The following is a 12118-nucleotide window of genomic DNA, read 5'->3' as shown; positions in this document are numbered from 1 at the left end:
TAGAGAGGTTGACCAACATGCCTTAAGCAGTTTGACAGCTTAGACAAGCCATATGGATAACTGGCCCTCTGATACCCCTCTTGTGATCAAGCCCTCATTCTGATATTGTATCTCAGTTCAGGGACTCACCAACACTGGTGACAGGGTAATTCCCTTGCATGTCTCTATCAGCCTAAGTTCTAGAATTTTGCAGCAGTACAATGTGCTTTCAGGGTTGTGGCAATGGAAGAGAGACACAAAGCAACGAGGCAAAAAACACAAAAAAAATAAGCGCTCTGCTTGAGAGAGTAAGCAAGGCATACGAGTATGTGGAACTACATTTAATAACCCAACATAGCACAGGTGTTTAATCAGACATTGCTCTTCTCATACATGGATTAAGCTACAAAACTCAGGATACTTCAAGTCCGGGAATACTACCTTTAATTTGCTACTCAACAGCATGTCAGTAAAGTCACGCCCCGACTTGGTCTGATCACGTAGGAGTGCCCCAGCGTCCGATTAACAGTCTCTCTCTTCCTACTGCCCAACATGGTGCAAGTAGGGACAAAAACAGAAAATGCTGGAAATACTCAGCAGGTCAGGCAGAAACTGTGGTGAGAAGAACAGAGTTAGCGTTTCAGGTCGATGAATCTGATGAGAGATCATTGCCCTGAAACCTTAACTGTTTTTCTCTCCACAGACACTGCCTGACCTGCTCAGTATTTCCAGCATTTTCTGTTTTTGTTTCAGATTTCCAGCATCTGAAATATTTTGTTTTTAGAATAGTGCAAGTAGGGAATCCATTGCTTAAGCAATCACATTACCCTGTATACTTGGTTTAAAGGCAATATTTAGCGAGGAGCGAGGAATTCGCCTGGTGTACCGATCAACATTCCTCCCGCAACCAACACAGCCAGAAGAAACCTTCACTTAGCAGTCATCCTATTGCTGACGATTGCTGCTTATCTGCTGTGGCTCAGTTGATAGCACACTCGAACAGTCCCACTCCACATACTTGAGCACAAAAATCTAGTCTGACACTGCAGTGCAGTACTGAGGGAGCGCCGCACTGTCAGAAATGCCATCTTTCAGATGAGATGTTAAGCCAAGGGCCGGTCCACCCTCTCCGATGGTTGTAACAGATGGCCCCATTTCAGAGGAGCAGGGGAGTTCTCCCTCGTGTCCTGGCCAACATTCATCCCTCAAGCAACATCACTAAAATAGATTATCTGGTCAGTATCACATTGCTGCTTGTGGGAGCTTGCTGCATGAAACTGGCTGCTGCATGTCCTGCATTACAGCAGCGACTACACTTCAAAAGTATTTCATTGGCTGTAAAGCGCTTCAAGATGCCCAGTAGTCATGAAAGGTGCAATGTAAATGCAAGTCTTTTAATTATGGGACAGAACAGTGGCATAACAACTCACTGACAGAAGTATTTTAGGATGTTTAGATGTGATAAGGTGCTGTATAAATGCATGTATTTTATCACTGCTGCAGTAGCACTGAAAAGGAACAGACTGCACATTGCTTTAAACAGCTTAGATAAAAGTCAATCATCTGTGTAAACACAGGATTTGCTAAGTTTCAAGAGCATTATATAAGTAGTGTCTGTGTTATTCCGTTAGTCCAGTGTTGCATATATAGTTAAAGAATGCTTGGAAGTCAGTTTAACCATATTTATTCTGTGAAAGTGAGCCATCTTTTGAATTACTGCAGGCACTTTACCTGGAAAGTGCAATGCAATTCCCATAGATGCATTTCACTCTTGAGTACTTTGAAATTCTATTTAGCTGGCATGTGAATTGATCTCATTTTTCTTAAGGACTGTATACGAAAATAAAACATTTCTACCAGAATAAATGACTTCAGTTTACCACATGCTATGGGTAAAAAGATAGCTCTGCATTCTATCAACTAAAAATGAAAATGCATCTCTTCACATCTGGGCTGCAACTCAAATTCAGCCCAAACTGATACAACAGAGGGTTCCCTTCCTTCTGTTAATAGCAACTCAGCTCCTAGTGAGAAGGTACCAACAGTTCCGGGATCACTTCTGCTCACTGCAAACAATGATTTGGATCCAGAGCCAAAGGGAATGGTGTTGAAATTTGCATGAGATACAAAAATAGGAGTTTTTAGTCATCTTTCCCAATATCTCCTTATGTAGCTCAGCATCCAATCTTGTTTGATAACGCTCCTGTGAAGCATCTTGGGGCTTTTAATTACGTTGAAGGCTCTGTTATAAATACAAGCTGCTGTATAATGGACAAAAAGTAAGAGATTGTAAATTCTGGTTAAAAGAAAAGTAATAATTATACTCTGAACAGGAGAAAGCTGGGTGATGTGGGTGGGCAGAGGGATTTAGTTTAAGGTCCAGAAGGTATTAAAAGCAGTACCCAAGGTGGAAAAGGTCATTTAAAAAAAGCAACTTGAAAACTAGGTTTTATGGCTAGAACCAGGGGACATGGATACAAGATTAAATATAAAATAGATTTAGGTCAGAGAGCAGGAGAAACTCTCTCTTTTATAAGGGGGTTGTGAAGCTGTGGAGTTCACTGTCAGTTAATAACTGAAGCAGAGATGAGGTCAACAGTGAAGAACAAGTTAGCGAGGGTCTTGAGGGAAAAGGGGGATAAAAGGATCTGGGAACAGGGTGGGCACATGAGATTAAAATAAACTCCAACATGGATTTGATGAATCGAACAGTTGGTAACCGCTATGTAATTCACTCAGAAGACCCAACAATGGCTGCTATAGTTGGGTTAGTCTTCCGATTTTAAGTTTAAGCTACATTATTGCTGCAAAGAGGAAAGTGCTTTATGCTGTGCACAAGCACGCCCGAGGAGTTACTGATGTCACTAATGATTCCAAATGTGCGAACGTTTGTCATCCGTGCATGTTTACACATGTTAAAGATACTCACTTGGTTGACTTCAACGTGCTGGGAGACTGCATCCAACCTAGAGGCAGAAATAAACAGACCTTATGGCTGCGTACTGTTCAACTCACAGGCAGATCAGCAGAGACATGGAGGGAGCGCCCAACAGCAACTGCATGCGCCAGGGAGCCGTCTCACAATACTTCTGGAGCAGGAAGGGGCGTTGGCACTGGACACAAACTATGGCTGATTTTGACTGGGTGTTGGCCTGCACCCACTGGGAAATGTAGCAGAGAAATACGAAACTCAGTTTGGATCCTTCGAGATCGAGAAGAGCTGTATTCAATGAGTTTGGACCAGATTCGAACTCAAGTCCTTACAATGAAAGGCAATGTGCAGAACGGACTTGGTCACATGTTCCTAGATATATTAGATGTTCTATGAAATAAGGCATGTTAGCTCCACGGCATGTTCTCACTGAAGTCATAACTATTGTAAACATGCTCAGTGTGAAGCGCAGGACTAAGAGTTGCTTACCGTTCAGAAATACAATGAACACGTTTGGGTATGAAAGCTCTTCTCCACAAAGCAGATTTACATCTTCAACGCCCAGATTAAAGGCAAGTTTAATTATAGGCCCATCTTCCATATCTGTCGTGATGTGGGTCATCAAAGCCAAATTCTTCACCAACCCACAAGCCTGAAATGAGTGCAAAACAAAAGCAATTACTTTAAAATATAAAGCATAAATTGCTCACTTACATTGCGAAAGGCAGGCAGGCATGATGCAGGACAGACATTTTACCCCTTGGGCTGCTCAGAGGTTCAGGGAAATTCAGCTTCATTAGGCACTGTGGATAGTTTAATTTAGTTTCCCATGCTTAAAGTTTAGCGGGTGTTCAAATGAAGAGCTGGCACAGATATGGGCCGAATGGCCTTCTTCTGTGCTGTAAACATCTAAAGCATTGTCTGCTGCAAGAGAAGCTATTCATGGCACCACTTGTTCAATATGATACAGTAACGAGTGAAGGTGACTCCAGAAAAAGCATTCACTTAGCAACACAGCTCTTGGTAGAGGTGGGCAGGAAAGAGAGGGGTTGAATGATTACACATAATCTGGACCTGCTCCATTATTTAATTGGGTTGGAAAAAAATTCTCAGAATTCCATTGGATCGCATGCCATTTACGCTTGGTTAGACAGGGTTACCTGAGGCATGTCCTACAGGTACTGGGTTCCTGGTCACCAAACGTCAGATTAGCAGTAATCTGCTTTGGGAAAGCATCCCAGTCTCGTTAGAATCATAGAATGCTTACAGCACAGAAGGAGGCCATTCAGCTCATTGTCTCTGTGTCGGCTCTCTGCAAAAGCAATTTAGCTAGTCCCAATCCCCCTCCCACTCCCCGTAGCCCTGCAGTTTTCTTTTCCTTTTAGGTGCTTATCCAATTACCTTTTGATAGCTATGATTGAATCTGGCTCCACCACACTTTCAGGCAGTACATTCCAGGTTGTAACCACATGCTGCATAAAAAAGTTTTTCATGTCGCCTTTCTTTTGCCAATCACTTTAAAATCAGTGTCCTCTGGTTCTCGAACCTTACACTAATGGGAACAGTTTCTATCTACTCTGTTTAGACCCCGCACAATTTTTTTTTGATCACCACAATCAGTTCTCCTCTCAACCTTTTCTTCTTCAAGGAGAACAGCCTCCAATCAATCCAAGTAACTGAAGTCAGTCATCCCTGGAGCCATTCTGGAAATCTTTTCTGCACCCTCTCACATGCTTCCTAAAGTGCGGTGCCTACAACTGGACACATTTCAGTTGAGGCCGAACCAGCGTTATAAAAAAGGTTTGTCATAATTTGCTTGCTTTTGTACTCCATGTCTCTATTTCTAAAGCCCAGGATCCTGTAAGTATTTTTGTAACTGCTTTCTCATCCTGCCCTGCCACCTTCAATGGTTTGTGCACACATTTCGCCAGGTCTCTGTTCCTGCACCCCCTTTAGAATTGTATCCTTTATTTTATATTGCCTCTCCTTGTTCTTCCTACCACAATGTAGCACTTCACACTTCTCTGCATTAAATTTCATCTGCCACGTGTCCACCCACTCCACCAGCCTGTCTATGTCCACTTGAGAGAAGAAAGAACAGGATATGTTGATAGGGTGAGATGAAGTAGAATGAGAGGAGACTCATGTGGAGCACAGACACTGGTATGGACCAGTTGGGCCGAATGGTCCGTCTCTGTGCTCTACAATCTATACAATTAATCATGGGGAGCACTGCTTGAATTCCAGATGTGCGCTCCCAGCAGGAGTGTGAACTCACACAATCACCCTTCATATCTTTATGAGATAGTCAAATGTCTACTGCGTTACTTTTGATAATGGGCTTCATCATACCCAGTTCAAGGTAATCAGCAAGCTTTACCATACGCAGATTTATCTCCTCAAAGTTAATGGCAGTGATACAGAAGGAAATAAACACCAGGTGCAGTTGTACTTTAGGAAGGTTATTTTTCACACAGAATATTCAGTTACTTCTTCCTGATCGTATCACCACAAACAAATGAGGAGAATGCCAGTGATCATAGAATTTTAGAGCACAGGAGACCATTCGGCCCATCATGCTTGTGCCAGTTCTTTGAAGGAGCTGTCCAACTATCTCTTGCTCTTTCTCCTTAGTCCTGCAAATTTGTATGCTTCAAGTGTTTGTTAATCTTGGATTAACAATATCGGTGCTAATGGGAATTTTTCATATTTACACAGCATTAAAAATTTCAAATTGGAATACTTACCTCTCCTTCAGGAGTGTCTGATGGGCACAGCATCCCCCACTGCGATGGCTGAAGAGATCTGGGACCACTCACTTTCCTGGTCTTTTCAAACTGAGAGGAGATCCTGGTCATCATACCCAGAGCAGCAATATAGGACAAACGAGACAACACCTGAGTCACGCCCTGACGGTCCATTTTGAATCTTTTAAGAGACCAATTCCCCTGGAAATGATAAAAGTGATAATACTTTGAGAACAGTGTCTTAGAGGCAGCATTCCAAAATAAGGCATCAGTCAGAGATGAAGCCAGCAAATTGTAATAAAATATAAATAGGCAATGCAATCATACACTGAGACAGAATGTTCTGGAACAGCAGATAATTCCCCAGATAATGAAGCAGTCCACACCCGCATGCAGCAAGATCTAGACATTATCAGGCGTAAGTGGATAAGTGGTATGCAACATTCGCGCCATACAGTGCCAGGCAATCTCCCATTGATATTCAATGCCATTACCATTGCTGATTCCCCCACCATCAAGATCCTGAGAGTCACAATTGACCAGAAACTTAACTGGATCAGCCATTTAAATACTCTGGCTACACAGTAGGTTAGAGGCTTGGAATTCTGCAGCGAGTAACTGACCTCAACTTCTTAAAGCCTTTTCACCGCCTACAAGGCACAAGTCAGGAGTGTGATGGAATACTCTCAACTTGCCTAAATGAGTGCAGCTCCAACACAAGAAGCTTGATACCATCCAGGACAAAGCAGCCTGCTTGACTGTCAACCCATCCAACAGTTTAGACATTCACTCTCCACTGTCAACACCAGGGCTGTTGATGTACCATCAACAAACTGCACTGCAACAACTCGCCAAGGCTCCTTCAACAGCAACTTCCAAATCTGTGACCTCTATTACATAGAACAACATGGGCAGCAGACACATGGGTACACCATCATCTGCAAGATCTCCTCCGAGCCATACACCATCTTAACTTGGAAATACATCAGCCGTTCCTGGGTTAAAATCCTGGAAATCCTTCCCTAACAGCACTGCGGGTGTACCTACAGCACACGGACTGCAGCAGCTCAAGAAGGCAGCTCACCACCACCTTCTCAAAGGCAATTAGGGATGGATAATAAATGCTGGCCTTGCCAGCGACAGCCACATCCCATGAAAAAGTTAACAACTTTACCCGTGGGCACCAGATGTTTCTAATATTTAAATAGACTTAAATTCTTTAAGCAAATGTTAATCGTTACTTTAGATTTAAACATTCACATCATGTTGTGCAATACTAACATCCAATTCCAAGTTGTTTAAGTTCAAAGTAGACAGCACTTCAGTTTTCCCAAGTTTCCCTCACATTACGTTGCATCTACACACAAGTGCAAACACTGGTCAATTGTTGGAAGTATTCCTCCAACTGCTTAATCAATTCTTGAGATGTGGGCATCGCTGACAAGGTCAGCATTTATTGCCTATTTGAGTTGCCTTGAGGTGGTGCTGGTCCTTCTTCCTGAAAGAGCTTAATACAACGGAGTGGCTTGCGAGGCCACCTCTGAGAACAAAACAATCAAACACATCTAAAACGAGGTTAGGAAATAAAATGAAACTCAAAAACAACTGTAGATACAACCTCGCAGAAACAGAAATGCTTACCGTTGAGATGGCATTAACCATGCCATTAGTGATTTGGTCTTGCCGCATGTGTTTCACAACATCAAACTGGGCTGCTCGCTGCTTGGGGATGATCTGTTCCGCAATCTTCTTCAACTCTGAATTGAACTTTTTGAACAAGTCTTCAAAAAGCAGAGAGAGAAGCTATGAAATGGGAGAAGGAGAAATGAAAGAATTGGAGTTAAATAGGAGAGAGGGATGGAGAATCCATGATAACATTCATATCAGGTTTCAGTAAATCTGGTAACGCTTTGGAATTAATTAATTCATTTGTAAACAGCTCGTCAGTGGCATTTAACATAACATGAAAAACAATTGCATGTTTAATATAGAAATTAAGCTTCCTGAATATACCGTTACTAATTAGCTTAATGTCAGGGAATTCAAATTAGGTACCTTGAGATCCCCATTTATCTTTGAAGCCTTCCGTGTGCCAAATTCCCTTTCACAAAATCTAGTTGTGAATTTAAAGACAGTAGGGCAGATTTAATTACATTATCAGAGCGGGTAGGATTAGACAATCTCCAAAGTCAATGTTTTATTCTTTTGTCGCTGGGGAGATCCCTTGCTTTCCAGGGTGCCCAGATTTTGGGACTGTTCCATATCTCTCACCGACAAAGCAAGCAGCATTAGGGACAAAAACTGATGACAAAGACTAGGGAAATGCAATGGTAATAATAAACACATTAAAAACACAGATTATTAAGGTGAAAGATTAAGCCGGAAAACTGGCAGGTTTTACAAACACCTCCACTGGCTCTAAGCCTACCAAATCTCTAGTGGTGAAGGGCTTAAAGCGGCACTATGAAACTAGACTGACTGTTAGCTGCTCCATTCTTATCTACAAGCTAATGCAGATTGAGCTTCCCCCTATCTCATGTGGTGTGGAATTAAAACCCATTGTCTCCACAATTTTGAACACAGTGTCCTTTGTTTCAGTACATTCCTGATATAGAAGCTATGCCCCCCTCTTTGGATCATTCAGTACATTTTCATAACTTAATTTTCTCAATTACACAGGGATAAGGTAGGTTTTCAATCTAACCTCCAAATGACAACACCTAGATATTCAAAAACCAACTACCATAAATTGTCAACAGTGAAAAATCGCTCATTACTTAAACAGAGATATAAATAGTAAATTCTACCACAGTGTATAGTGGAATGAAATATTTAACCATCCTGCAAGATCCAGATAAGCTATAGCTAACAAACTGTATTAGTTTGATCATTTTGTATTCAGTGGTAAAAACAAAAACAAAAAATCCCATCTTCTTTCCTCTCATGCTGTGATCTCTCTTGTGGCTGGGGATGGGAGAGTGGAAGCAGCAGAGGGGCAGGACTGGCCTCCCAACAGTAGCACTCTGAAGCTGTTGCCAGGGAGGTGTGAACAGGAGCAGCTATGGGATGACTCTCTCTCAAAGCCCAGGTTCCTGGCTATTCCTTAGTACTTACAGCCGTTAAGCTTTGACTGGCAATTGCGCAGTGTGGGAGTGTGGGGGGTGCGGGGGAAATTAGATAGTGTGCGGGCTAGGGGCAGGGAGTAGACAGACTTCGAGGGGGGGGGGGCAATCATCTTAGTGTGTTGTGGGGGCATGGGGTGCATTACAGGAGGGGATTTTTGGTTGAGTTATTTGGTGGGCGGGGGAGCTTGCATTGTGTGCAACTCCATGTAGAATGTTTGTGCAATAAGCACAAAAAAGTACTCTTTTTCCTTTGTCTTGCATAGTGTTTACAGCAGAGAAAACAGGCCATTTGGGCTAACAAGTCTATGCCAGTATACGGAGGAAAGAGTTCTCATGGACATACGAATTAGGAGCAGGAGTAGGCCACTCGGCCCCTCGAGCCTGCTTCGCCATTCAACAAGATCATGGCTGATCTGATTGTAACCTCAACTCCACATTCCCGCCTACCCTCAATAACCTTTCACCCCCTTATCAAGAATCTATCTACCCCTGCCTTAAAAATATTCAAAACTCTGCTTCCACTGCCTTTTGAGGAAGAGAATTCCAAAGACTCATGATCCTTAGAGAAAAAATTTCTCCTCATCTCTGTCTTAAATGGGCGACCCCTTATTTTTAAACAGTGAACCCTAGTTCTAGATTCTCCCATACGGGGAAACATCCTTTTCACATCCACCCTGTTAAGACCCCTCAGGATCTTTTATGTTTCAATCAATATCTTCTGAATTCCAGCAGATACAAGCCTAGCCTGTCCAACCTTTCCTCATAAGACAACCCACCCATTCCCGGTATTAGTCTAGTAAACCTCCTCTGAACTGCTTCCAATGCATTGACATCCTTCCTTAAATGAGACCAGTACTGTACACAGTAATACAGATGTGGTTTCACCAATGCCCTGCATAACTAAAGCATAACCTCGATACTTTTGTATTCAATTCCCCTCGCAATAAATGATAACATTCTATTAGCTTTCCTAATTACATTGCTGTACCTGTATACTAACTTTTGCGATTCATGCACTAGGACACCCAGATCCCTCTGCATCTCAGAGCTCTGCAATCTCTCACCATTTAGATAATATGCTTCTTTATTTCCTTCCTGTCAAAATGGACAATTTCACATTTTCCCACATTATGCTCCATTTGCCAGATCTTTTCCAACTGACTTAACCTATCTATATCCCTTTGTAGCCTCATGTCCTCTTCACAACTAACTTTTCTACCTATCTTTGTGTCATCAGCAAATTTAACAACCATACCTTCGGTCCCTTCATCTAAGTCATTTATATAAATTGTAAAAGGTTGAGGCTCCAGCACTGATCCCTGTGGCACACCACTCATTACGTCTTACCAACCAGAAAATGACCCATTTATGCCTACTTTGTTTACTGTTAGCTAGCCAATCTTCTATCCATACCAATACGTTTCCCCGACACCATGAGCTTTGATTTTGCACAATAACCTTTGATGTGGCACCTTATCAAATGCCTTCTGGAAGGCTAAGTACAATACATCCACCGGTTCCCCTTTATCCACAGTACATATTACTTCTTCAAAGAACTCCAATAAATTGGTTAAACATGATTTCCCTTTCGCAAAACCATGTTGACTGCCTGATTATCTTGAATTTTTCTAAGTGCCCTGCTATAATGTCTTTAATAATGGCTTCTAACATTTTCCTTATGACAGATGTTAAGCTAACTGACCTGTAGTTTCCTCCTTTCTGTCTCCCTCCCTTTTTGAATAAAGGAGTCACAATGGTTATTTTCCAATCTAATGGACCCTTCCCTGAATCTAGGGAATTTCAGAAAATTAAAACCAATGCTTCAACTATCTCACTAGCCACTTCTTTTAACACCCTAGGATGGAGCACATCAGGACCCAAGGACTTGTTAGCCCACAGCTCCAACAATTTGTTCAGTACCACTTCCCTGGTGATTGTAATTTTCTTTAGTTCCTCCCTTAGAACAAAACAAAGAACAAAGAACAGTACAGCACAGGAACAGGCCATTCGGCCCTCCAAGCCTGCACCTATCTTGATGCCTGCCTAAACTAACACCTTCTGCACTTCCGGGGCCCATATCCCTCTATTCCCTTCCTATTCATATATTTGTCAAGATGTCTCTTAAACGTCGCTATCGTATCTGCTTCCACCACCTCCCCCGGCAGCAAGTTCCAGGCACTCACCACCCTCTGTGTAAAGAACTTGCCTCGCACATCCCCTCTAAACTTTGCCCCTCGCACCTTAAACCTATGTCCCCTAGTAACTGACTCTTCCACCCTGGGAAAAAGCTTCTGACTATCCACTCTGTCCATGCCGCTCATAACTTGGTAAACCTTTATCATGTCGCCCCTCCACCTCCGTCATTCCAGTGAAAACAATCCCAGTTTTTCCAACCTCTCCTCATAGCTAATGCCCTCCAGACCAGGCAACATCCTGGTAAACTTCCTCTGTACCCTCTCCAAAGCCTCCACGTCCTTCTGGTAGTGTGGCGACCAGAATTGCATGCAATATTCTAAGTGTGGCCTAACTAAGGTTCTGTACAGCTGCAACATGACTTGCCAATTTTTATACTCTATGCCCCAACCGATGAAGGCAAGCATGCCGTATGCCTTCTTGACTACCTTATCCACCTGCGTTGCCACTTTCAGTGACCTGTGGACCTGTACGCCCAGATCTCTCTGCCTGTCAATACTCCTAAGGGTTCTGCTATTTACTCTATACCTCCCACCTGCATTAGACCTTCCAAAATGCATTACCTCATATTTGTCCGGATTAAACTCCACCTGCCATTTCTCCGCCCAAGTCTTCAGCCGATCTATATACTGCTGTATCCTCTGACAATCCTCATCATTATCCACAACTCCACCAACCTTTGTGTTGTCCGCAAACTTACTAATAAGACCAGCTACATTTTCCTCCAAATCATTTATATATACTACAAACAGCAAAGGTCCCAGCACTGATCCCTGCGGAACACCACTAGTCACATCCCTCCATTCAGAAAAACACCCATCCACTGTTACCCTCTGTCTTCTGTGACTGAGCCAGTTCTGTATCCATCTTGCCAGCTCACCTCTGATCCCGTGAGACTTCACCTTTTGCACCAGTCTGCCATGCAGGACCTTATCAAAGGCTTTACTAAAGTCCATATAGACAACATCCACCGCCCTTCCCTCATCAATCATCTTCGTCACTTAGTCAAAAAATTCAATCAAATTAGTAAGACATGACCTCCCCTTCACAAAACCATGCTCTCTGTCGCTAATAAGTTCGTTTGTTTCCAAATGGGAGTAAATCCTGTCCCGAAGAATCCTCTCTAATAGTTTCCCTACCAC

General features: G+C 42.7%; 1 protein-coding gene across 1 annotated transcript in view; it reads right to left on the bottom strand.

Annotated features, from left to right (window-relative positions):
• Positions 1-12118, bottom strand: part of polr3b (polymerase (RNA) III (DNA directed) polypeptide B) — a 100293-nt gene that overhangs the window by 44626 nt on the left and 43549 nt on the right. The window contains exons 13-15 of the mRNA XM_068050213.1: positions 7300-7461; positions 5659-5859; positions 3401-3563 (exon numbers count right to left, since the gene is read on the bottom strand). Of these exons, the coding sequence (XP_067906314.1) occupies positions 3401-3563; positions 5659-5859; positions 7300-7461 (526 nt within the window). The remainder of the gene's footprint in view (positions 1-3400; positions 3564-5658; positions 5860-7299; positions 7462-12118) is intronic.

This window comes from Heterodontus francisci, chromosome 18, assembly GCF_036365525.1.
Source record: "Heterodontus francisci isolate sHetFra1 chromosome 18, sHetFra1.hap1, whole genome shotgun sequence".
NCBI classification, from domain to species: domain Eukaryota; kingdom Metazoa; phylum Chordata; class Chondrichthyes; order Heterodontiformes; family Heterodontidae; genus Heterodontus; species Heterodontus francisci.
This window is presented reverse-complemented; position numbering and strand designations above follow the sequence as displayed.